Genomic DNA, 26,027 nt, shown 5'->3' with positions numbered 1-26,027 from the left:
AGGGCTGATGAATGGTTCCACTGGGGATGCAGAGCCTGCTCGGGCGGGAAAGCAGCAAGGCTCAATAAACAGCCCCTGCTCTTGCCCAATCCGGATAATTAACACTTCTGCAGCTCTGTACACAAAATGCCTCCTTGTTGCACAGAACGCAGGGGGCCCTTGGCCCCGTTCTGTCAGTGAGGCAGCCCCCGCCCTGGCTCTGCCTCTCAGAGGGAATGCCCTCTTTGAAATGCCAGCAAAGGGGATGAAGTTTCTCCCCTTCCCTTCCTTTCATTTTCAAAACTGGGTTTCTTTGGCAGGCATGACTCCCACTTTAACAATTTAAGGGCCACATGAAAGAAGTCATATTCTGAAAGAGCAGTTTCAGAAAACATCTGCCTGCAAATGGTGTGTGTTCAGCAGCTCTGTTCCTGGAGAAGGTGCAGACTCTGGACCGCTCATTTTTAGGGTCAAAAATTAATTTTGCAACTTCCACACCAAGAGGGCAAAGAGTCAAAAAGAGAGATCTCTTGCCTTGAGCAGGATTACCAGAGCTCTTCTCCCCAGGACACATGGCAGTGCCAGGAAAAATACTCTCAGGGCAGGATGACACATAACAACCAGACCACCATGGTCACTGGCTGTGGTATGTACACAAGTCAGAAAAAAAATCTTGATTATGAGATGTTTTGCAGATTTTCAGGTGTTTAAAGAGATGACTCACATGAAATTGCTGCTCTAAAGCATGTAAGAATTGCATTTCTCAAATCTCTTACATTAAAGTATGATGAACACACATAATTCTTTCAAAGTTTTTGGGTCCACTGTCAACTTTTATGCTGCTACGAAGGATGAGATTTTATTAAAAAAAAAAAACCAAGCTCTAGAATTGAGGTTTCTCAAATTCATGTGCCTCCAAGGGTTTTTAAGAAAAATTCAGGAGGTATCATAAGGCTTGCAAGGAGTGGGAACCCTGCAGTCCTGCAGTGACTTTTGAGCATAGTCAACTGAAATTATGAGAGTAGAGCCACAGAAGCTTAACATTAGCTTTTTTTTTTTAAGAAACAAATTATTGAGATAAAATTGATAACTATCTACAATTATTTACTACACTAGAGGTCCAGTTATGTTCACTGATTGCTCCAAAATGTTGGCTGTCAAACTGAAACGAATAATCCTTTATGTTTTAAAGATGACCAACCCTATTTCTTCTTCATTTCAAATAATATTTACTTAGAGTATACTTCAAAGAGGGATTGGGATTTTTGTTACTCAAAATCCAGCAGGTAACCAGCTAGGAGGCTCTCAGGCCTGCACAGTGTCAGAGCACTATGCAGTGTGGAAGCTCAGTGATTCAGAATAATTTCCACCAAGACTCAAAGGTAGCAAAGAATATTTCCTGGGAACATAAATGGCCATGACAAACAGTCCTTCCAACTCAGAGAAGCACCAACGTGTTCTTTCAAATGCTACAGTTTCACCAGTGAAGTGCTCTGAGATTCACTAAGAAAAATGCTCTGGATGGGTGTTATTCTCATTTATCCATCTAGTATTGCCAGTCCCTTTGGTTTAAATGAGCTCATACATGTGAGTAAAAAGTATGCATAGGCAAAATGCTTAGCATATCAAAGGAAATATTTCTATAATATTAAGTATAAAATAATATTAAATATTAACTTATATAATATTTATATAACAGGCCACATTTAGGGCTAACAGCTGGTTGCAGAACAGAGAAACTGATTAGCACAAGCAAATATTAATTAAAATTACAGTCTGTATTCACACACAGGTTTTCTTTCCCATTCTGTTCCTCTGCTTTTTTATTAGAAAATAATCATCACATTACACAGTATTTTCCTCATTAAACTACAAAGATCCCTTGCTTCTTTGGCCAATTAGTGCCCGTGTACAATCATCAGGAATACAAATCAAAGCATGTTCCAGCTCTGACCTAATAAGTCATCTACACAAAATCTAAGCTCTGTGTTTTTCTGTCACTACAGCAGTTATTTTTTCTTTACCCCAAAGCAATCAGTACTGAGCAGAACCCTTCCTTTCTTAGGAAACTACAAACCCAAATTACATGGGCCGGGGGCTGCCAGTCACCTCCAGTGTTGCTGGTGGCTTTGTTTTAATCAACAAACCCCAAGACTCCTTGTGCACTTTGCCTGGCTGCAGGGCTGGCAGGGTGGGTGGCTCCCAGGACACGAGGAGAAAGAGGAAGCTCTGGGAGACTGGAAGAAATCTGCATTTTCCTCAGGGCACATCCTGCAAACAGCGCCCTTTGTTCCTGGCGGCTGGTACCCACTTCTCACCACAAACAGATCCCTCCCCGGCCTCTCCTTTTTTTCTCCTCTCAGAAAAGGCCGTTTTCAGAGTTTGTACTTCTGCATCCACCCCCGCCCCAAATCTGTGTAAGTTATTCTCACTTAGACCAATTTTGCTTTCCCACTGAGTGCCAAAGGTTGTGAGTTACACCGCGCCGCGCTGCGCACGCCCACCCGACAGCCATTTTCTGACCAATTTCCTTCTGACATGCATCTAAACCATCTCCAGCTTCACTTATCAGTTTGGCCTAAATTGGAGAATAATGTACTGAAACTCTGCCAAAAGCAGCACATAATTGATCCCTGCCAGAAGGGGGTTATGAGCTTTTCTGTTGTTTTTCATGGAGACGGAGGGGGAGGGTGTGCAAGACTGTGCATGAGTGTGAGCAGGTGTGCAAGAATGTGAGCAGGTGTGCATAAATGTGCATGAGTGTGTGCGAGTGTGAGCGGGTGTGCAAGAATGTGCATGAGTGTGAGTGCGTGTGCATGAATGTGTGTGAGCATGAGTGGGTGTGCAAGAGTGTGAGTGGATGTGCAAGAGTGTGAGTGGGCGTGCAAGAGCTTCAGCCGCTGTTTTCTGCTTCCCCAGCTCTCTTACACCAGGCAATTAGCAGTGTCTGTTCATCAGTGTGATTCTATTTATTGACACTTGTTAATAAGCCCAGAATTTGTTTTCCTTGTTAAAAAATGCTTCAGTGCAGAATGGTTTCAGAGTGGCTTTAGTATCTCTGCTTACCTAAGAATAATTAGGTTTAATATCTGCCCAGTAGTTCAGGAACCCTGGGTGAGAGCTCTCCCAAAGTGTTCCTCAGTCTGCTCTTTCTCCCTGCATCACCTGCTGCATGGCCACCCATGTGCTTCTGCATGATCCTCCTGCTCCTGTTTCAGTAATGTTTCAGTTTCTCGGCCAATTTTAGCAAATTTGGTGGAGACTTCAAAGGAACTGAGCTCCTAGACTAATTACACAAGGCGTGGTGGAGGAGAAAAACCCTCCCTGTTCCATCTCTTGGGGACAGGCATCCCTGAGGAACCAAACTGATGCTCACTTTTGGGACAGAACTCACTGAAGCTGGAACTCACCATTTCCAATGCACAAGGCATGATTTGATTGGTTGAGAGGTTTAAAAGGAGCAGGGAGAATGAGTGAGAGCACACCTCTCTGCAGCAGGCACCACCTCTGTGCTGGATGTAGAGTTCCTCGTGTGATGCGATCTTGCTCAGGTTACAGCTTGCTTGTGCTCTGGCAAATCACTGTAATAGAGCTGTCCTGATCCTTTACTAACTTGCACTGGGTGATTCTCCATGGAGGAGAGCCTTCCTCCAGCACTGTGAACTTCCCTAATCTAATTATTGCTCATCAGAAGTGTGAAGAAAAGCATTTTCTCTGGGTCTCAGGTGCACAGCAGGTGGGGCAGCCAACTGGAGTATGGATATCTGTTTGTTTAAGTGGGGGGGAGAGTGATGGACACTGCAAATCCTGCAGCATGCCAAAGCAGCTGAAAGCCCCATGAAATGTCAGGATTGGGTCTGGAAGCTGGGTAATCCCTTTGAATTTTCTATAAAAGACTATGGGAAATTTTGTGATGGCAAAGGGGTGGAATTGGCCTATTTCTCTGTGATTCACCTCACTGAAGAATGTGTGGCACCTGCAGCTACTGACCGACCAAATATGTTTATTTACTTGAAACCATCAAACTGTCTCTTGCCACGTGCTCCAATCTTCCAGCCCAAATTAGTGGTGACTCCACTGCTCCAAGTGGAACAAATGTCAGTGCTGTGTTTCACTTGGTCTCCCCTGCTGCTGCTTTATTTTATTTTGGGTCCTGCTGCCTGTCAGGGAAGAAGCACAATCCTGATTTTGTGAGGTTCAAGTGAGCAATTTCACTTTGAAGCTGAATAGGCCATTGCCAAAGGGTTAATGACCATTTTTATCAGTATCCTGGAAAATTGAATCTTTCTCCCAATGACAAATCCTTAGGGCTTTTTGTGGCCTGCCTAAGCCAGCACGTATCAATTGCTGCCCTTCAGCTGGCTTGGCAGTGTGGGCACTGAGGGTGTGATGTCCCCTGCGTGACCAGTGCTGGCACACCACAGCACCCTCTAAGCAAATCCACCATTCCCAGGCACTGCAAAGGCAAATCATTCCACTGCTAGAAACCTTGGCCTCTAAAAAGCAAACCCATCAAAAGCATGTACTGCTTGCTTTACATTAATGGGATGCATTCCAGGCATATTTGCTCTGCTGATCAATGCATTAAAAAATCCATCCTTGGCTAGGTGTGCAGAAACACATCATCAGCGAAACGAGCATGCAATGGAACAAGCCCATCAGATGCAGAGGAAATTCTGTTAGCCCAACACAATCTCAGAATAGTTAAACAGAGCAAAACAACTTGTATTTGTGCTCAAATCCTGATGATGTTTATTTACTAGGACAAATATAGCTGAGGGTAGCAACTTATCAACGCTTGCTTTATTTCAAGAGCAAATTGCTGCCATGGAACCAGACACTTGATGTTTCCCTGCTATCGCCCAACAAAGAAAGCTCGCTTTACTGACTCGGCTAATGACCAGCAAAGTCGCCTCACGTGGATTAGAAAAGTAAAAAGGACAAAAGCTTCAGGATGAAAAATAACAATTTCCCTTGCTTGCTTTTGTGATCAAACAGTAGGAAATTTGCAGCAGAAAACTCTGCTTTGAAATAGAAAAATAATAGTAACAGCGAAAATAAATGACAAGGTCTTGGTTCTATTGAGCTTTAGTGAGCCTGAAAACCCACAAGTTTTGCTGCTGGAGAGTGTATGAGGATTCATTCAAAAGTCAATAATCAGCAGAAAGGGATTAGTGCCTTCCAATAACTGTTCTAACTACAAAGACAGTAAAAGGCTCAAGGAACAGCCATTATCTTATCCCTTCCTACAGGCTCATGGCCCTGAGCTTCACATGTACCATGTTTACTATTGTGGCAACAAAGCAAATTTGATCAGAGCAAAACCAACAAATAATCAAACAGCACCACTGGATAAAATCTGCCTTGGTACTTCATGAATTTGCTGAGCTGCTGCACCCCAATCTGGGTTTCCTGGACTGTGGAATATGTTCTTGCACAGCCTGATTGCATCTGCAGGTGTGCAGCAGAATCCTGCATGCAGGACTGCATTTCTACCCTTTGGGACAGACTTCCCTTCCTGCTCCTGGACTGACCAAAGTCCAGAACTCCCACACGTCAGCTAGGTGGGAACAGAGCAGGACACTACCAGTTTGTTCTGTGCAGGCATTGAAAAACCAGGTGTGATAAGAGCTGTTTCTCTTGCAGCACCCACAAACAGTTTTACTTAAAAGATTCATAATGTAAGAAATCAACTGGAAATGGAAAGTTCAATATCAGATTAAATTGGTTTGGCTATCTGTGACACAAAATATTTATCTACTAAGGTTCCCAGAGACATCAAGGTCTGAATCAGTTATCTTAATACAAATCTACAGTTGTAAGTTCTCTCATTTTGATTTTGAAGTCACACTTCCATCTTGGGCAACAAATGGCATTTTACTGCTGTTTCTTATGGCCACTGCCCCTTCAGCTTTACTGTTAACATGTTTCTGGGATAAAAAAGATAATTAAATGTCATCTCCATGCTTATGCATTCTTCTCTTCATGCTTAAATTTATTCCCAGCTGAAGACCTCAGGATACTTGATGAACTGGTTGGCGACACCTAGTCCTGTGAATCCACCTTAGCAGCCACCCTAACAAGACAGCAATCTGAATTTAGTCTTGAGCATAAACAAGCCACATGCCAGACCCTACCCTGAAGTGTGGTGCAGGTTTGCAGGGCACATTTGGTCCTGAGGGCTGATCTGCAGAGCAGCTGCACTGGAGCCTTGCAGCAAGGATGTGAGGCAGCGTGGGGAAGGGGAGGTGGCTGCACATGGAGAGCCACTGGATGGCTCCTGCAACCAGAGGTCTGTTTATCTGGCACAAAGAAAGTTGTTCTTGCCTTATGGGTTTGTGTCTTGGAGGAACTGCCCTACAAGCCACTGGTCCAGAGCAGTCTGAGACTTACATTTCTTTATTCACTTCTTTATATTTTCAAGACTCTTCTGGGAAGATCAAGCCCTTGAAGAACATTCCTTGTGGGCCAAGTTGAGACGACTGCATGATGAATGTGTCATGCAAAGCTAGGTTAATGCTTCTGTGACACCTCTGAGAAAAAACTCCTCCTGGTTTCCATACCTACACTGCTGCTGGTTCAGTGTTTAATGCCAAAACCAAACTCCTGGTTTTCTCAACTCTTAAGTGAATTCAGTGTAGGCTGGTCACTGCTTCAAAATAGTTTGTCTTTTGTTCATATGATGTCTCTCAGGGGGGGGAACACACCATATGTGTGCAGTGTCTAGGCTCTAGGAAGACATGAGGACATTGCACCAGCTGGCTTCCACTTCAATGCAAACATGTCACAGAGGGTGCTACAAGGAGTTGTGTGATGCAGAGGTCAAACTGCTTTGGTGTCAACCAGCAAGCAGAAGCCCTTTTTGTAAGGGTGTAGCGCAGTCTTGAAAACCAGCAAGCAATGCCTATCAATGCATTGGGGTCACTCACGGTCTTTAAACTGATTGGAGGAACTTCTGGAACTAAGGCAACCACAGCAGGACAGATGGTATCTCTAGATAAGGAGTTATGAATCTCAGCGAAGGGGCCTTGTGGAGATCTGTAAGCTTGAAAAACTTGAGTCTGTCCCTAGCCCTGTGTTTTTGTGTTAGAAAAGGCAGAGGGGTTGGGAAAGACAGGGAAGTCTAGATCCACCTTAAACATCACCAAAGAGATGCAGACTAAAAGAAAAGATAAGCCCAACAAAGACGCTTGCTGAAAACCATCTATATCAACAAAGCCCAGCTCCTGCAGCTTGGTGACTATGCTGCCCAGTGACTCCTGTTCATAAAGGGCTGATTCTCCTCCCTTTCAGAACACAATGTGTTCCACACACTGAAATAAATAACAGCCCCTCACCAAGGCCCCGGCAGTGTCAGGGGGTGTCAGGCTCTGCTCAGCAGATAACAAAGGCGTCAGCATGGAGCCAATCTCCTCCTGCCATCTCAGGCTGCCCTTGCTGCACTGAATGAAATTTTTCTCCTAATGGAAATGAAGAAAACCTCCAGTGCAGATAATCCTCTGTTATAATGGCCGTAGATTTGGGAAAGGGGCCAAGCAGCGTAAAGAACAAGCCAAATCTCTTTTACTTAAAGCCTGGCCTGAATGTGATAATGTAATGACTTTGACTGGGATGTTTCAAATGCCATTCATTGGGATTGACTTAGCACATAGATGATATCGGCCAAAATAATTAAGAACGAGGAACTGAACAGATACAATCAGCTGACTCCTCCTTCCCAAGAAAGCTGTATCCTTTTCCAAGTAGTGGAGAGAACTACTTGGTTTAAACACTGCTTAGTCCCACCCAGCCAGCACCCTTTCACTTCCACTGCCCTTTGCTTTCTGTAGAAGAATCAATAACTATCATCTTACACACAGGCTGAAGTCCCAGGAGCCCTCTTTGCAAAGGCAGAGCTCCTGATTATTTTGTGCCTAACCTCCATCTGGCCACTACTGGTCCCACTTTGCGCTCAGAACCTGATCAGAATCCCACTGAAGTCCTTGGGAAGATTTATGTTCATTTCACTGGATTCTGGATTGTGAGTTTCTTTTAGCAATGTAGGTTTCCAAAAGCGTGGTAGCCTTGGCTGTTGTTTAGCTTCCTAGTATCTGTCATAGCTAACTATTATTTCTGTTGTACAGAAATAAAATGCAGCTCAAACTCTGATACTACATGCAAGCTTAAAATGGCTTTCAATTACTATTAGCAGGCTTTTAAATGGGATTGTGGTGACAACCCAAAAGAAGAAAAATACTTAGGGGAGAAATTAAGCTATTGGAATGACTGGTTATATTGAACATACTCCTCACACAGCTGGCAAAGAGCAAAATAAAGCTGAAATAAATTGATGACGACCACATTCTGGAGGAATGGCAGTTTATCTTAAAAGAGAAACGAACATTCAGCTTCTCTGCTAAAACAGCTTATGACACTGAGTATTTGGACACTTCTCCCACAAACCAGGAAACCAGTAGCAACCAGAACCACCACAATAGATGACTTTCTATATCCCACACCAGCATAACTGAGCACAGAATGTAAAATGAGTGCAAAATGCCACCATTCTGAATTTAATATGTCCAATTAGCATCATTCTGATGGCTACAAAGGATGGAAGGCAACAGGGGATTACATTCATTGTCCATTTCAAGTCTTCCAGTAGGCAAATAAACTGAGACCTTAAAAAAATCTAAAAAAAAAAAAACCAAAACCAAACCAAACCAAAACCAATAAACAAACAAACAAACCAAACAAAAAACCTCTTACATTGGACAAGCTTTGGAATGGTTAGAAGGCCAAGATCTATTGTTCTGGTTGAATTTGTTACAAGCCCTGGGTACATCATAGAAAAATATCTGTATTTGAATGTTTTCATCTTCCTGGTCATCTAATTCAGCTCCTTCCAGGGAGGTAATTTATTTTCTTCACTGTCACCTTCATTCACTAGGTTTAGAGATGAAATCAAGATGCATCAGCAGCCTTGAGCAGGGCGTCAATGCTACTATGAATTTTCCTTCTCTTCTGTTTAATTGAATTTTCATTTGTATCTCCTCAGTTGTTTCCCCTCCAAGGCGTTTCCCCCCCCCCTCCCCCCTTTTCTCCACTCATCCATATAGATGATACAAGCATTTCTGGCAAGCACCAGCTGCAGATACGAGTTCTTGGGCATCTTCTACTTTTAGAAAAGCACCAAGAGCCCAAATAACACCAGTGCTTGTTCTGTGAAGCTTGAAGTCTGCTTTTCAGAAAGACCAGTCTCTTTATTAAATCCACTGCCCTCTCAAAGACATGTGATAAGACATGGAGGGCTGCAGAGCTATGCAGTTGTCACTGCAGTGGACAAAAAGCTGTGTCTGGGTTTACAACCTCTGCTTTGCTGGGTCAGCATAGCCAAACAGGACTTTGCAGCAGCATTAAAAAGTTATTTCAAGATTTCTCCTTCACATTCCCCAAAAATTGCGCTGAGCTCCTGGCAGGCCAGCACTCCAAATGCAGTCTAGCCACAACCTCTCCACTTCTGATTTGTTTGCCATCAGCATAATCTTTCTTTCAGCTTTGAGCCTGCTTTATGAGACACAAATTCACTAGGAGGGATCTGAGATGTAGCCTGTGAAATCTCCCACCTTGAACTGGCATTGCTTCCTCCAACCATTTCTTTTCATTGCGGGGACTCAACAATTCCTGTCTGTGGTTGAGGATGGTCTCTCTTGCACTGGAAATCTGCAGTACAGGAAAACACACCGACTCCTCCATCCAAACTTTGATACAAAGGCTAGAAAAGATTCAGGTCCTCACAGAGATTCACCAGTCATACTTACTACTCCAGCTGAAAGTGATAAAAGCTGTTCTGTGTGGAGAAGCGATTAAGAGAAGCAAGAGAAAATTTCAGACAAAATTATCAGGCCATTGGAGAAAGTTCTTTAATGCAAAAACTACCTGCAGTTGAGTGATTCACAATTCATATAACAATTTAAATACTCATGTTTTTAAGTCCTTTATGAGTAAACCATGCAGAACACTGAGGAAAATGTAATCTAATAGAATTCTGCATTAGGACAGAGATGGACAAAATGACCTTTCCATGATCTACTCTGTCACTCACTGGTATAATTTCTGCTTGTAATTCATTATTCTGAAGCTGTTTACTGTTTTGTCTATGACAAGGGCAACTTCCATCAATGAGCTCTTGAATGTGGAATTCTTGGCTCGTTATCACAGGAAACCGAGATTCTCATTTGAATATTCACCCTCTTGCTCCTGTACACAGTACTTGATCCATCACTGAAAAGTTGACATTGTCTTTGGCACTGACGCTCTGTCGATCTGACATAACCTGAGAGATATTCAGGGTATGTTTTGCTACTTAGAGATAAACTACAGCACTTCAGTCATTAATAATTAAGTGTGACTATGCAATTGGATAGAAGATCTGCTTCTGTACCTGCAGGTTTGCATTTATTTTTACACTCAGCACACTGCTGTTGGAGATATACTGCAGGAACTCTGGGCAAATGGTTCAGCGTCTCTCCACTTACAGTAAGGACCAATACTTGCAATAATATGTATTAAGGAGGTCTTCTAGGAGAGAATAAATCAGACATTAAAGAAAGCTTGCTTGTAACTGAAATTTAATTGAAACAGTTTCTCTCAAAGCACTTTGTATCATTGTATCTTTTAGCTTCCAGAGTTTTGAGTCCTGCTTCTTCAGCCTCATTTAGGAAGGTAATATTTGAATCTTACCATGGAAAGAGAGCTTGCTAGGATCTCTCTCGTGGGCAATCTCTTATGGTTACATCCTGCACTGCGAATGGGGGTTTGCCAATTCTGCTGCCAGCTTTTACCCTTCTTAACAGCTCTGACAGCTCTGATCCTCTTACTCTTGGCACTTGCTTTAAGCAAGGTTCACATAAAGATGTTGGTGTCCAGTCCGTGCATTGTTGTGTCAAGCTGCTGTCAGTCTTCTGGATGACTGCTTAGCAAACAACCTCATTTTGTTATCCAGAGCCTGAACTTGATCATGATTGCTTGTTTGACTCTTGCTTCAAAAGATCAAGCTCTGTCACTTTCTGCCTCTTTTTCACTATCTGCACTAAGTTCTTGTCTTGCCTGCTGGTGTTAAACGTCTGCCAGGCTGGCCATTTCTCTCCTGCATGTTTGTAAGTGATGTAACAAGTAAACAAAACAAGTGTTTATTATTATTTTCTATTTCCTTGGGGGATAATGCAGGAACACAGTTGAAGTCAGCAGGTTACTACTGCAAAAGGCAATGGGAGCAGTGAATTGTTCAAATTCAGAAGCAAGTGAGGCTTCAAAGAACACTAACCAGCCTGGTGTGCTTTCTTGGTTTTTCCTAGTTCCTTAACATATAGCATCTTCTTCTGGGGAAAAAGGTGTTTAAGAGGGAAACCTTCTCATAAGGAAAAGAGGAAACACAAAACTTACAGAGGGAAGGGATAGGGCAGGTTCCTTCTGGAGCTTTAGAGAAGCTATGAATGTGACAAATATCTTTCACAAGGAAGACTTTCTAGCCTGGTTTATTTACAGTAAGAGCACAAAAGATGTCCTAATGAAGCTGTGAACTGGTGAGCCCTTGTGAGGCCAGAGGAGCACTGGGATAGCTCACTGTCTGAATGGGAGATGGGTGAGGATGCAATTCTCTGTCTCCCTTTAAAAGGCAGCAGTGATCTATGCAAACCACCCTGAATATCAAGGTTAGGGCAACCACATCAATGACAGGCTTTTAATGCAGGCTTCAAAATTTGCTCCCAGTAACATGGAATTTGAAAATGTTGTTCAGCACTCCTGTAATCAGGATTCTGTAACATCTTGGCACCTCAAGAGGGAAAGTTACCTTATAAATGACAAAGACTGTGTCTAAGACTGAGGGAAAATAGAAGAGAGAAGTCTCCAAAGCCCAGGACGACTCAAGCTTGTTACAAAACCAGAGCGATCATTCTAGTGTGAAGAAAACCTGAGCTTTGCATTAAAAATGTAAATGTGATTGAAACAGCATAACCAGATTAAATGGATTTGACCTCTAGAAGCATGAAAGATGGTCTAAATACAGTGAAACAGCAACAAATGGCTACACTTTCCTTTTCACTGCGTTATGCATCACAGGAAATTTATTTAAACAACAAAGACATTTCAAGCCACTGAGAGATTTGCATTTCTTTTACAAGAACTCACAGACAAAATAAGGCTGGTTTGGGAAAAAACATCATTTAAATGCCTAAAGGTACAGAAGAACTTAGAAACTGCTTTTCAATCTTGAATGTGACTGATTTACCCTCAGAAATTAAGCCCTAGCACACAGAACTAGCCAGGAGTGACTGAATCCTTCAATACAAGCCCACATCTCAACCTTCAGTACATTGCTGCCTTAAGGGAGCATTTGACAGACATTTCTTTCTGAGATTTTGGGATATTTTTTGAGTTACATTAACTCATATCAGTGCCACAGTCTGGTTCACTCCACTGCCATAGATCACCATACAAGTGCCACCATACCACCACAGCTGGTAGGGACAGACACCACCAACCAAACGAGATGTTAGCCAAACCCCAGCTCAGGATTTCAGAAGGCTGACAGTAACATGTTGTACGGAATAAATCCAAGAAGACAACACTCAGAAGCAAAGAAACAAACCAAAGTGTTGTGAGGGGGAATTGGGAATGATAACCAAGCAGTCCCGGCTAAGACTGGATTTTCATGCACTCACAGGGAAAATTCTGCTAGCGCTGTGCAACACTGTCCCTCTGGTTTCCAATTAGAGAGGCAGATCTTCAGGCAGCATTGCCATTAGGAACACTGAGTAAGGAGACTAATTTGGATTTTCTCATCATAGAATCATTGAATAACTTGGGGTAGAGGTCCCTGTCCAAAGCAGAGCTACCATCTCATGTAGGCCAGGTCACATATGTCCCTGTCCTGTTGAGTTTTGAAAATCTTCAAGGATGATGATTCTCCCCTTTCCTGGGTCCAGTTCCACTTTTGCATCAACCTCCCCATGAAACATTCTTTCCTTACATATATTTCCATGAAATGCTTCCATGTTGCCTCTCATCTTTCACTGTGTATCTCTAAGAAGAGTCTGGCTTCACCTCCTCTCCTGCTCTCTTTGGGTGGTGGAAAGGAGCAGCAAGGTCTTCCTCAGATTTCTGTTCTTCAGCTCCCTCAGCCCCCTTTACTCGACCTGTGCACCAGCCCAAATACCTTGGAGGGCCCAATTTATCAGTGATTCACCCCTTGATTTAGGAGATCCAAAACTGAATGTGACATTTCAGATGCTGCTTTGTATGCACCAAGTAGCGGGGGGGGAAGGAAGATTTAGTTCCAGATGATTTCACACAACCTCATTTCTTGAAGTCATTAAACACATATAAAATGCTACAATTAAACCTGCTCTTCTAAAACCAGTGTTTTTTCCTTCCCCTTATATCAGTAACATGGCAAAGAACTGTAACTGAAATAAATTTGAAAGCTGGTACCTGAGAGCTCCTGTGGCAAAAGAGAAATGCATGTGGCATGAAAAAGCCCACAACACAAGAATAATTTTTTTTCTCTGATCTTTTATTTTCCAAAAGGAGTAAGAAACAGAATAATATTTGGACAATGGTTAGATATACAGAGTGGCACTAAAACTGTGTGGCAATCAGCACAAGCAGAGATTATGATCTTCAGCAAGGCTAAGGTGCTAACCCAGTTCTGTTCAAGCCCGTTGATGTTGATGTGCACAGCATTAGAAAACTCAGTTGTTCTGGGCTTTAGGTCTGAGCATGAATGAAACCTGAGCTACCTCCTAAACTTAACCACATGCAGATCAGTTGCAGCTCTAATTTAGAAGGCCTGCAAGTGCTGTGGCCTCAGTGCAGCAGTGCTGAGCTGCACAGTCCTCACACAGCTGCTGAAAACCAACAGCAGAGTTAAGCATGGACTGAGTCTTCAGGAGGATCCAGACAATGGTTCTGCTGAATGAGGAGGATTCTCCTGCAGAACAGACTGAGCAGGATGTGTCTGAGAGCTTCAGACAGGCTTTGTGCTGCACCAGTGTGTGCCCAAGTTAGTGAGGGAGCCACTAAAAAGTGATGATCTTGGTTATTTTAAAAATCTCAGTATATTTATCCAGTTATTTAGAATTTAAATACACTGCTTTGGCTGGGCTCGTACCATTGTTCTGGACACTTCGTAAGAACTTTTTTCTAATTTTTTACTGGAAACTCCAAAAACCTATTTCAAAGACCATGAAGGAGTAGTGAATAAAATCAGAATTTAATTTAATCTTGTCTACTGTATATATGTTTATGCCAGAAGGCCTCACCTATTTGTTTAATCACAGATGGGGAAATTAGCACTATTTGATCTCACTGATCAGAACTAAAAGTATCAGTGTAATAATTCAATTTTCATGCTCTGTCATGTAGGAAAAACTTTATAATTTGTTCAGCTAAATATAAATTTAAAATAAATAGATTTCTTGAAATTATCAGTAAACAGAAATAGTATATAAAATAAAACTTATGTAGAAAAATAAAGGCTAGATTCTGAATTATTTATTGAAACATATTAAAATTACTAATCACTAATTTTTTACCATTTATGGGCTCTCCTAAGTGTTTCTTTCCTCTTCACACGTTTGTTGTTGAATGCTTTTAATAAAGCAGGCACTGAACAGGCATCACCACTATCACCACAGAAGATACCAAGATTTTGATTTGCTATCAGTACCTGGTGCCAGCACTGGCTTTCTTCTGTCCTGCACATCCCAGCTCACTGCAGAGATAAGATCTGGCTGGTCCCAGCAGCATGCTTCCAGGGGAATTCTTATTAAGCACAAGGCTGTGCCAGGATGAAGGTATTGGGGGCCCTTCCTCTTTTCTAATGTGACCCTGATGCCATCAGTCAGTGCTGGAGAAATGCCAGCCCTGGAGCTGGGATCTGGCACCGCACTCTCCTGTTCCTCCTTACCAGTGTTTCACAAGGGCTCAGGGCACGCAGAGAGATGCAGATAACAAACCATGACCATCAGCTCATGTATCTACCATTTAAACATCTTAAATGCACACACTGAGCAGCATCAGGTTTCCTGTTGAAGAACTGGCTGGACAGAAACCAACAGCAACAAGTTGATACAGCACCATGGCTTTTTTCCTGAGCGGTAAAAGCAGGACGATATAAATTTATCATACTGCTAAATTGAGGAAAACAAGGGCATGCTTCTAGGAGCTTTCTGCTTTATTAAGTAAATATCTCCTCATTCATGCGGAAAATTTTTTCCAATTTGGCTAAATAATTAATCACCAAAGAGTGACTGGTGATTAATGAACACTGTGATGACTTTCTGAGGTGTATGTTCATCACGACAATTTTCTTTCATCCCAGTGATTTGTGCTGGTGTTACTGACAAAATATGATGACAAAGGCTCTGCAGTGTCTGTGGTGATACAGACATTCCAATGATACAAATCTGCCCATTTTAGAACTTCCAGGAGGTGAGATGGGGTCCCCACCTAATCCTGGGAAGGAGCATCTATCCCCTGGGCATCAGTGCAGCAGCCTGGCAATGAGTGACCAATTTCTTATTCTCCCAAGTGCACTGTAGTAAGAGCTCTCTTTTCCCAGTGGAAGGAGCTGGTTTATTTGCAACAAGCCAAACCACCCTGTAACCACCCCTGCTGTAACACCCTTTCACACTGCTTAGAGATGTAAAGAGGCTGTGAGTAAATAAAAACAGATTCCCAAAATGCACTGAATCAAACACTCAGTTCTGCACTACTTAAGAAGCCAAGCTGATTGTGTTACATTTAAAACTCATTATGAGGATGGTATTTCTCTCCTGTGGATGAAGCTGAGCAGGAACCTTCATGCTGTGGAGGAGCACGTGCCCTGCCATGCCAACCATTTAGAAACACAGGAGAGGATGACAAATTCACATAGCCTTAGCTGTTGCAGTCTGAAATTAGGGCATGCAGATCCACATGGAAGTAATTTTAAGATCTCACTATGAATTTTGAAAAGCCCCAAAGCTGATCTGCACCAGTTCCACACAAAATTCCTCCAGAAATGTATTCATGGGACTATTTCATTGTGAGACATCAAAATGAGATATTCTCTCTCCTTTGCTGTAAAGGCAGGAGCTGGGTTATAGCAAGGTCCAGCTGTAATGAATAAGGAGCACTGTAATGGCAGTGGGGAAACATCTCTATATCACTGTGAGATGGCACACACTACAGCTCTAGAAATCCACCTCTAAAACTTCTCATTTGTTACGTAGATATTTCTGCTTAAGGTCTATTTTGTGCACTTAGCCTTTCCTATACACTTTTACTTAATGCCTTAAAACTGGAGCTACTAACTCCAATGAGCTCTAAGGGGGTGAGGATTAACCACCCAATTCTGCTAGGAGGGAGTATACATTTTTATCATTTAAGTGATATTTTCCTCAATAGAAGCCCATTCTCATCTTATTCCCTTCTGTAATGATTTCCAGCTGATGCAGAAATACTCCAAGTACCAGACTGTTATGGTGTGTACAAGTTGCTGTTGACTATGCTCTTGTAGACAAGAGAATTTCATACAAGTCTGAAGTTGCTGGAATCTCAAAGCATGAGTCACTGCTCTGCCTTTCAGACTGTTTGAAGCACTTGGGGGGTTATGTTTCAGAGGAGGGACGTGCACAGAGACAAAATGTCCATTGCCAGCCTCGCTGCCAAGGTGTAAGACTGGGATTGTGAATTCTCTAAAGAGGATATTTTCTCTTGGACAAGTGAAAGGCTGCTAAACCACTCAACTGAAGACATTTTTCATGGCCTCCCAGTGGAAACATGGATTCCCCTATTCCTACACTACATGGCTTGACACATGCCAAAGAGAAGAAAATCCCTTCCCTTGTTATAAAACCCTCTATTTCCTACCTGCATTGGATCCTGCTGAAACCTGCTCCAAATTTTGTTGGAACACCTCAATCCTAAACAGTCAGTCAAGAGCTCTGGGCTTTGTCAGAGATCACACCTCAAAGCACTCACTAGGTTCAGCATCTCTCAACCTTCTGCCATAAGCAGCTCCTGCAACATGAACCAGCAGAATTTCTGCTGAAAGACTGCACAAATTATCCTGTAACAAATAGAAGAGATGATAAATTGTCTTTGACTCCTGAGGGCACAAGACCCCAGAGATGGGCCTGGTGGGAAGAAGAGGGCTATTAACAGCCCAAATTCTTTATATTGCAGGAGGACCCTGTTACCCATCTCTCTTGTCTCTCTCTCAAGCTGGTGTATTCCAGCTCCTTTGTTTCAAGCTTACAGATTTTATGCTCAGATAAAAGGTTTGCTGATGAACTGAAATAATTTTTGGTGACCAAGCAAAGTAGGACATGCCCAAGAATAAAGAAAAACAAAGTAATTTCAGCTCTGCCAGTCCTTCCCTTGCAATGTCAAAAACTTTATTGATTAGCAATTGGAAAAAAGAGTGATGTCAGCTTACTACACAGTTTCCTGGGCTCCCTTCTGAGGGCACTCCTCAGTTCTTTCTCAATTAATGTGACAGCTGGGGAGAGTAAGCATTTTTATTGGTAAGTTAAGAAATGCCTCCATCAAGAGTTTTATTCTAATATCGCAGTAAGTGCACAATACTTGAGTTTTGGATTAAATTTTTTTTTTCTCTTTTTTTCTCAGCATTAGAAAACCATCAGTTCCTTTGCTTTGTGTTACTCAGTAACATTTTCCAGCCTTTTGCCTTTTTTGATTTTAGGCAGATTCCTAAGAGCATCTTATAATCAGGACTGTAATCCTCCAACCTCCCTTACATCTGTCATTTTCCTGAATGGTCTTAAAAATAAAATGAGAATGATTCAATTAATGGTTTAGGGGGATTTTTACATAAGGCAGAGCATTTCTTCAGCATTAGAAAATGCATGGCACAAATCATTAGTATTTCCCTCTGTGAGTAAGAGAAAAAAAAAATTAAGGCAAGAAAAATGGCTGTAGATTTAATGTGCCAATGCCTTTCAGATCCTTTTGTTTCCTGGTTTTGGTTTTGTGAATGAAACTTAGCAACATCCAGGATCCCACCAAGTGTCACAGAAAAATTTGAAATTCATCACATCTCATAAAACCTACAGATTGAATAGAAATCATCTTCAGTGTAGGAAGAACTTGGCCCAAAGTCCAGTGAGCTCAAAGAGAGGATTTGGGGTCAGTAGCATTCAGATTGATTTGAAATAAGCGAGGTTGCTGGTTTCAATATCACCACTGCTAAAAGGTATCAGGCTTCAAAAGTGACCAAGCCACTGAGATGTATTTGATTTCCTCACCTTCATTTTGGGAATACTCAGTTCTTGAGTACTCAGGCTAGAATAAGGTCATTTATTTTTTAACTTTTCTCTGAAGTGAGGAGAGCTGGATGTTTTCTTTCAAAAACAAAATATACATCTAAGCAAAGACCACCTGCAATCAGAGCTGATCCAGTCATCATCTGAGTCCAGGCTCCACAGAAATAATTGCAGGCTCTACACAAACCCCCAAATATCAGGAGATTTGCAATTGCACCAGGAAAAAGGGGACTAGACTCTTAAACACCCTGGTCACTTGAATTTAAGGTTTTGGCAATTCTTATCTGCTAGAGCTCCTCTTTAAACCAACATAATAAATAAAGGACCAAACCCCATCTTTCACACTCAGCTGCACTCAGGGTGTAACCACAAACTTCAGAGTGTAGAGGAGGGGTCTGTCTGTGCACTGTGTACAGCTGCTGCCTCATCAGAAAAGCTTTCTGCCTTCTTCACTATCTGAGCGGAGTTTGCAAAACTGAGCTCTTGGATCTGCATTTGCATCACACTTTCTGGCTGCATATCCACCAGCTTCAACACTCCTTTGTGATTTTGTATCCTGCAGATCCAGGAGAAACCAAGGGAGCTTGATACTTGCAGAGGCACGCTGTAACTCTGAAAGGGGACTAAAGAAAACTATGTAATTATGGGAGTGTGAGACATTCCTGACTGCTCTTACTCTCCAGCAATCTGCCTTGGCCATCAGTGAAGCACTTCTTCATTTCACTCTTTCTCTTGACCAGACCAAATGGAAGAGCCAACACGGTGCCTTGATCTCCATTGTTTGTCTCTTTTTCATGCTTCACCCATTTTGACAATCTCCCCCATATTCCACAGGTAAGCACCCTGGAGAACTCACATCAGGTATGAAGTTGTATGCCAGACAAATGGGAAAGGATAGACTGAAGAGGAAAACCACAACCTTCTTTAATTTGTTACCTAATTCATTTGTCAATCTAATGTCTCTTACAACCTCTGGGTTAGCCAAGCCATAAAACAAAACAGATCCCTGGTTACATTTGTGCAGCAGATTTGTCTCTTTCTTCTGAGCTCATTAAAACAACTGCTTTCATCTCATTAGATTGCTAAAACATTTCCAACAGGACTAGATGTGTCATGTCAGAATATGACAGGCAAATTTCTTTTGAGGTTTTAAAACTGGGTTGGAAGAGGAGAAGCTATGCAGTTCACTGTTGTCACTGAAAGATATTTTTACTTTTATGAGTCCCTAAAACAAGAAACAAATTAAGATCTGTCAAGGAAAAAGAAAAAACACAAACCCAAAATGTATTCCATCTTGCCTCCTAATATTGTTACTGCTTTTGTCTGAAATCTCTCTCAGTCTAATAACAAGAACTTTAAATATAAAAGAAGGAACTACGGTTGTTAATGTTTTGGCACAATTAAAAATCCAAGAGGAAGGAAATAAATGCTGAAAACATGATTAGTCTTTGCAACTACAAGCCACAATGAACAGCCTTACTCTCCTCTATTCCCAGCTCTTATTCTTGCCTGCTTCAGGAGCAAGCTCCCTGTGCTTTGCCACTGCAAATTGTGGAACATGACACCCACAGCGTCCACAGATACAAGAAAGCATCTGTGAAGGTGGGGAAAAACGTTGCTGTGAGGAGAGAGCCCCCTCCTACAGCAGCCTCCGCTGGGATGATCTCTGACACCCTGGCAGGAGACCCTGCCTTGCTCGGGGTGGGTAACACTGCCCAGCTGCCATCCCAACATCCCAGAGCTGCCCCAGCAGGCAGTTTGCTACTGCTTTCCCTGCAGGTTCCACTGCCAAAACAGCCCCACCAGAGCCTCCTCCCTGCTGGGTCCGTGTGCCACATGCACGGTGCCAAATCCGCACCCACGGCAGAGAGCGCTGGGGCAGGTCCTGGGAGAATGGCACAACTTCATTGGGAAGGCTGCAGCCCTTTCCCCTGCTTATTGAAACCCAGCTCAAATACTGCCCAGGTGCAGCCTGTCGCTGCCCTACTTTGGGCTTTAAATCACAGAAATCCTGGAAAACAGCAGGAGACAAGTAAGGATGAGGATGGCTCGGCCTGACCTGGTGCTCCAGTGAGCACCTCTGGGTTGCCAGCTCCCACCATGATCAAACAGCTCCCAGATGGAAGCAGAGCCGAGTGGGGCTCTGCACCCAGTGCCAGAAGAGCTGTGCTGGGGAGTGGGACAGACCATGAAGGCACAGTTTGCAGCCCTGTCCCTGGGAAGATGCTGCAGAGGCGAAGCAATTCTGTGCTGTTAGCCCCTGTGGGGTGAAGTATTCCTGGGGGAAGGGGCTGCAAGTGTGAAATCACTAAGGATTTGAGACACAGACATGCAGCAAAGAGCACTGAAGTGGGTGTTCACAACACATCATTTCATTTCAACGGCATTTGGCATCAAATTGCTGCAAAACCAGTGGGCGGGGACTGCTTCTCACTGAAGAAGTTCATTAGATTATAAGTAATTTGGTTACATAGAGAGCAAGTAGAACCTGGGGCTGTTTTGAGGGGCTTTTTGAAAAAGGTCAGAACAATGTATCAGCCGGCTGTTGGGACTGATGGCTGCTGGGGAGAAGATAGTAGATATTTCAAGATAAACACTGTATACTAGTGTATTTTTCTCCTTATTGTATATTTCCACCCTTCTCATACTTAACATAAAAGACATTTTGTGAAAATGACTGGCACGGCAGAGAAACCTATCAACTGAGTTACTGCCAGCACTTCTGGTGAAGAGGCACATAGCTGCTCTGGAGGACATGCAGGGCTGGAAGCTCTGGCATCTTGTGAAAAGGAGCTGGACCCAATCTCTGTGCCCAGCTCAGCAGGGGACAGAAGCTGCTACTTCTGCAAAAGCAAAATCCAAAATCAAAACCCAAGCCCCGATATTTTTCCTGTGGGCAGGTGAAGCCATGTCTCCTCTGGAGTGCCACACCTATTGCTAGCCCCTTGTTTGGGAAGGTGAAATATTGCCCTGGCTCACCAACCAGAACAGTGGCTGCTGAGTAGGTGGCAGGACATTGTTTTTGAAGCCATGCCAGCTAAGTCAGCCTCTCTGCGTAAGCACCATTAAACACTGGGTTCCCTGGAAGCCTGGTGCTGATGGCAGCGGATGGTGTCCCCACCCGAGCAGTCCAGCCCTGCTCACCACTGGATTGTGTCACAGATTTAAGTGTCATGCTAAGCAGTGAGAGATGGAGATATGCTTGGTGTCCTGCTCTGCTGAGGCTTCTGATGAACAAGCATATTCACCAGAGTTTTAAGTCCCCACAAAAATATCCTAAAATAACATCAGTCTCTATTTCATGCTACAATCCAGGTATTACAAAAAAAGAAGATTATAAATTCCAAATTCTGCATGTGCTCAACATTTATTTGAATACACAAGATGTAAAAAATATTAATATCCATTGCACTCCTATATTGTGAATTTACTGAGAGGGGGTGGTGTGAGTGGAAGATGAATTTCTCTCGTCTGGTAACTCTCACCATCTAGCTTAGATTTTAAAGGAAAGCCTGAGCTTTGCTTGGTTACAGATGGTTTTTAGATTAAGCTGAGTGAAAACAGAATCTGGACACAGCCTGATTCTGAATGCTGTGGCACACTCTGGAGTCTCATTGGCTTGCATGGCACAACCATGCCTTTCAGAACGGTTCCTCTGACTAGCTTGGCTCCGACCCTTCATTTTGAGGCATGGGTTAAAGCATCTGGACTGCAGGACTGGTTGTGAAAAAATACAGCAAAATTAATCAGCCAGGGTGGAATAGTCAAAGTGCAAGGCTGAAGGGTGTCAAAACAACCATGGGTGCTAAGAAAAGTGTCATTCCTAGCCTGTGTTGCCACTGTTTAGGATGTACATTCCAGACTCCAGTTCCACCTCTCTGTCATTCACCAGTACCTCTTGGTTTGATCGATAACCCCCCATTCACCAACTAAAAGGTATCTCCAAATATTTCCACTAAAAAATCCTGAATTACGTTTACAAATCCTTATCTACATCCTGGCTACACTCTCAAATTACTGTAATTTCTAGTTTTTCTCCTGCTACCTAACATTTCGAGGATTAACTGGGCAGTGTGTAACCTCTTCTAGTCCTATGTAACAATGTCTGCTCTCTGTTCCTTTGTCTTAGCATTCTCCAATCTGCCTCTAGATTCCTGTGCTTGTTTCAAGGCAATATCCAAGTGTGAAGCTGCTTGAGCCATTCATGAGGATGAGATTTATTATCTAGAAGCACACCAATAATACAGTATTAAAAATAAAAATAGCACTCTTTCATCAAAATCTAATGAACATGCGATTTAATCTTTATTAAGAATTCATTAGGTTCTCAGCAAGGCTGTCTAATGGAGCTTGACCAGGTGAAATGCTAATGCCTAGATTATATTTAAATTAATTTTGGGCAGTGTTGGTTTCCCCGTCGCTCTCGCGGCACCCGCGGCTGCGCGGCTCCCTCCAGATGCTGCTGCCGTGCTCATGGCAACACCGCTGTCCCCACCCCAGCCTCCGCGCACTCCACTGGAGTTTCCACACTCACAGATGCCTCCCAGTTTCCAGCACTATAAGCCCATCCATCATAGCAGCTTCCTTGATGTTTTCACATTAGGTACAAAGCTGCAAGCCTGGCATGCCTTACTTTGAGTAGTTTTAATGAAATGCATGTGTATATATATACATATATATACACACACACACACACACACAAAATGGGTATATTTCAGCCCTCAACATACCAATCTAGTCCAGCAAACAGGTTATTATCTTGATGTGATTTGCTTCAAAAAACAAGAGCTCTGTTCTTTGGAAAACAAGAGTGATTGTATGCTTATTGTGTAGCCAGTGTGGTCACTGCCACCCTCCTGCCTATGGGCTCTACGCGTGCACTCTGCTGTTGTAGTTCCTACAGCCTCTCCCTTCAACCAAAACCCATCGCCCGCCATTCCAGCATGCTTCAGCAGAAGCAATTCCTAGAGATTAAATAATTTATTGGTGTTCATCTGCAGCGACATGTCTCCTGATCCACCTTCTGCTCACAAACAAGAGCAAACCAAACCTACCCCACCCCAGACCCAAATCAACTGTGGGGGTGAAAGGGAGAAAAGCCCCCTTTCAAACAGTGAAAGGGGATAATCAGAGCCTACAGAAGCAGGGTACACAAACGTCAGTGGGAAAAGGCACGGACACCACTGTGCACTAGAGGCAAGTCTCCTCATAATGAGACCTCCCAGCCCTGCTGCGCCTTGGGAAAAGCACAGCCTCAGGCGGGGATGATGGTTTCATTGAACCCCCGAGGGGTGGGCACAGCGGCCACGGAGCTGATACAGAAATATCCGGGTCACCTGCTGAACCACCCTGCCTGGAGGGAAGCTGGGCTGAAGGCCCAGATCTGCCCCCGTGGTGCACACACACGCACGCACACATGCACACCCACATTCACACCCACTCTCTCACACACACTCATACACACAGGCACACACTCACACCCATATTCACACACACTCACACACACACTCATACACACAGGCACACATTCACACACACACACACAGACTCACACCCACATTCACACACACACTCACACCCACATTCACACATGCACACACGCACACCCGGGGCGGCTACGGGAGCTCAGGGCTGCAGGTCACGACGGGCACGGGCCCCTCTGCTTATTCCGGAGCCCCTCAGGCTCCTCCCGGCCCCTCCGGAGGCAGCCGAGCGCGGTTCGAGCCCCCGCCCGGCGCTGTCCAGCACGAACCGCCTGAACGCCGCGCCGGGAGCCGCCCGCGGCCCGCGCAGCCCCGGGTCCCCGCGCCGGGACCTGCGCCCCGCTCCCCGCGTCCCATCCATACCCCTCTCTGAGCCTCTGCCCCTCGCTAAGCAACCCCGGTCCGGGGGGGCCCCTCCCAGGCACGGATCCCTCTGCAACCACCAGCATCGCAAAGCGGCAACCGCTCCCAGCTGAAATCCAGACCCTGAACCAGCGCCCAGGCTCGTTCCGTGATGGCGCCCGCCTCCAACCAGCCCGTCATGTTTGTAGCGGTGGGAGGACGGGGAATTTCATTGTATTTTAATTTTTTTTTTTAAATAGGTGGGGGGAGAATAGTCGCACCACGGGTGTACCTCCACCTCTATTAGCCTTCCCTGCACCTGCTTTCCTACGGGGTGCATTTACACGTGCCACGGGGATGCTTGGAAGAGACCTTGCGGTGGGGCTCTTCACTGCTGTTTATTACACGGTTACACCTAATTAAACACAGAAAAAAGGGTGTGGGAAGCCCCAGCGAGGAGCAGAGCCGAGTACCATAGGGAGACTCGGATCCCAGAGCAGGAGAGGTTTGAATGAGATGAATGGCCAAGCTCGTCGTTCATTAATTAAAAGAAGAAGGTACCAGCTCAATAAAAGGGGCTTTCAGCGATAGGGAGCCTTAGTTTAAATCCGCAGAGCCGGCAGATAACACCCCGACATTAAGCTTAAGTGACAGCGGCTCGCTTCCCGGGGACATCTGCGCCGAGGGGGAAGGTGGGCAGCCGGCCTCGCTGCACGGCCGCCGGGGGCGAGGCCTCGGGGCGCCGCTTCAGCACCAGCGGGCCCTGGACAGCGCCGGGAGCGGCGGCGGCCCCGCCGCGCTGTGCCTGCGCGGTCCCCTCAGGTAAACATGGCGCCCGCGGCCCTCGCTCACCTCCGCGAGCCCCCGCCCCGCTCTCCCGCCCCGCACCGCCGCTCCCTCGCTCCCCCCGCGGGACTTACTTCATTTGCTTCACGATGGTGCTTTTTCCCGACTCTCCGGCTCCTGTTGGAAGAGAGATGAGGTGGGATAAGCACGGGGGAAGAGGAGGAGGAAGAGGGGAGCGATGGGGGGCGACCGGCGGGTTCTCACCGAGCAGGAGTAGTTTCACGTCTTTGGCCGCGCTGATCCCGTCCTCCTTCAGGTTCTTCTCGATGGCCTTGCTCCGCTCCAGGGCGGCTCTTTCCTCAGCACTCAGGGTACATCCCATGGCGGCGATGAAAATTTAAAAAAAAAAATGAAAAAAAAAAAAAAAAGGGGAGGGGGGATGCAGCCCCCGCCGCCTCGACTGGCTCCCGCGGGCAGAAAGGAGGAGGCGGCCGGGAGGCAATAAAAGAATTAAAGCAAATGGCCGTGAGGCTCCGGGTAGCACAGCGCCTCCGCGGCGGGGCTCCCGGCTCCCTCCTGCCCCTCTCTCCCCGCGCCCGAGCGCTCAGTGCATCCAGCGGGGCTGCAGCGGGCACCGCGAGCTCTTCCCGGCCGGGAGGCGGAGGCGGAGGCGGGGGAGGAGGTGGAGGAGAAGGAGGAGGAAACGGGTTGGCGGCGGGGGAGGGTGCGTCCCTCTCCCGTGCTCCCGACTGTCGCTGTCCCCTCCTCGGCGGGCGGCGGCGGAGCCGAATGGAGGCGCGGGAGCGGCGGCGGGCGGGCGGGCAGGCGGGAGGGAGGAGGGAGCGCGGGGGCGCGCCTGGCTGCGCGCTCCCGCCGGCCTCGCCCGTGACGCGCGCGGCTCGCGCATGCTCGGGGCCGCCCCACCCGGGCCCGGGCCCGCTCCCGCTGCCCGCGGCGGGGCCGCCGCTCCTCATGGGCGGGGGTCGCGGTCCCGGGGCCCGGCCCCTCGCCTGTCCCCGAACGGGAGAGGCCGCGGCTTGGGCTGCTGCCCCCCGTTCCCGGTGACTCAGAGCTGGGGTCTGCCTTGGTGGACGGTCTAAAGGGGAAGCCGTACGAGGAGTGGCTG

The 26,027-nt window shown here is 45.2% G+C and overlaps 1 protein-coding gene across 2 annotated transcripts in view; it reads right to left on the bottom strand.

Moving 5' to 3' along the window:
• GNAO1 (G protein subunit alpha o1) overlaps positions 1-25,339 on the bottom strand; it is a 139,272-nt gene extending 113,933 nt beyond the window's left edge. For both annotated transcript variants that reach the window (XM_058813254.1, XM_058813253.1), the window contains exons 1-2: positions 25,166-25,339; positions 25,036-25,078 (exon numbers count right to left, since the gene is read on the bottom strand). In XM_058813254.1, the coding sequence (XP_058669237.1) occupies positions 25,036-25,078; positions 25,166-25,283 (161 nt within the window). In that variant the 5' untranslated portion in view covers positions 25,284-25,339. The remainder of the gene's footprint in view (positions 1-25,035; positions 25,079-25,165) is intronic.
• Positions 25,340-26,027: the final 688 nt, after the last annotated feature.

The sequence above is a fragment of the Ammospiza caudacuta genome, chromosome 13 (assembly GCF_027887145.1).
Source record: "Ammospiza caudacuta isolate bAmmCau1 chromosome 13, bAmmCau1.pri, whole genome shotgun sequence".
Lineage (NCBI taxonomy): Eukaryota > Metazoa > Chordata > Aves > Passeriformes > Passerellidae > Ammospiza > Ammospiza caudacuta.
The sequence above is the reverse complement of the archived record's forward strand: the minus strand, read 5'-3'. Positions and strand labels throughout refer to the sequence as shown.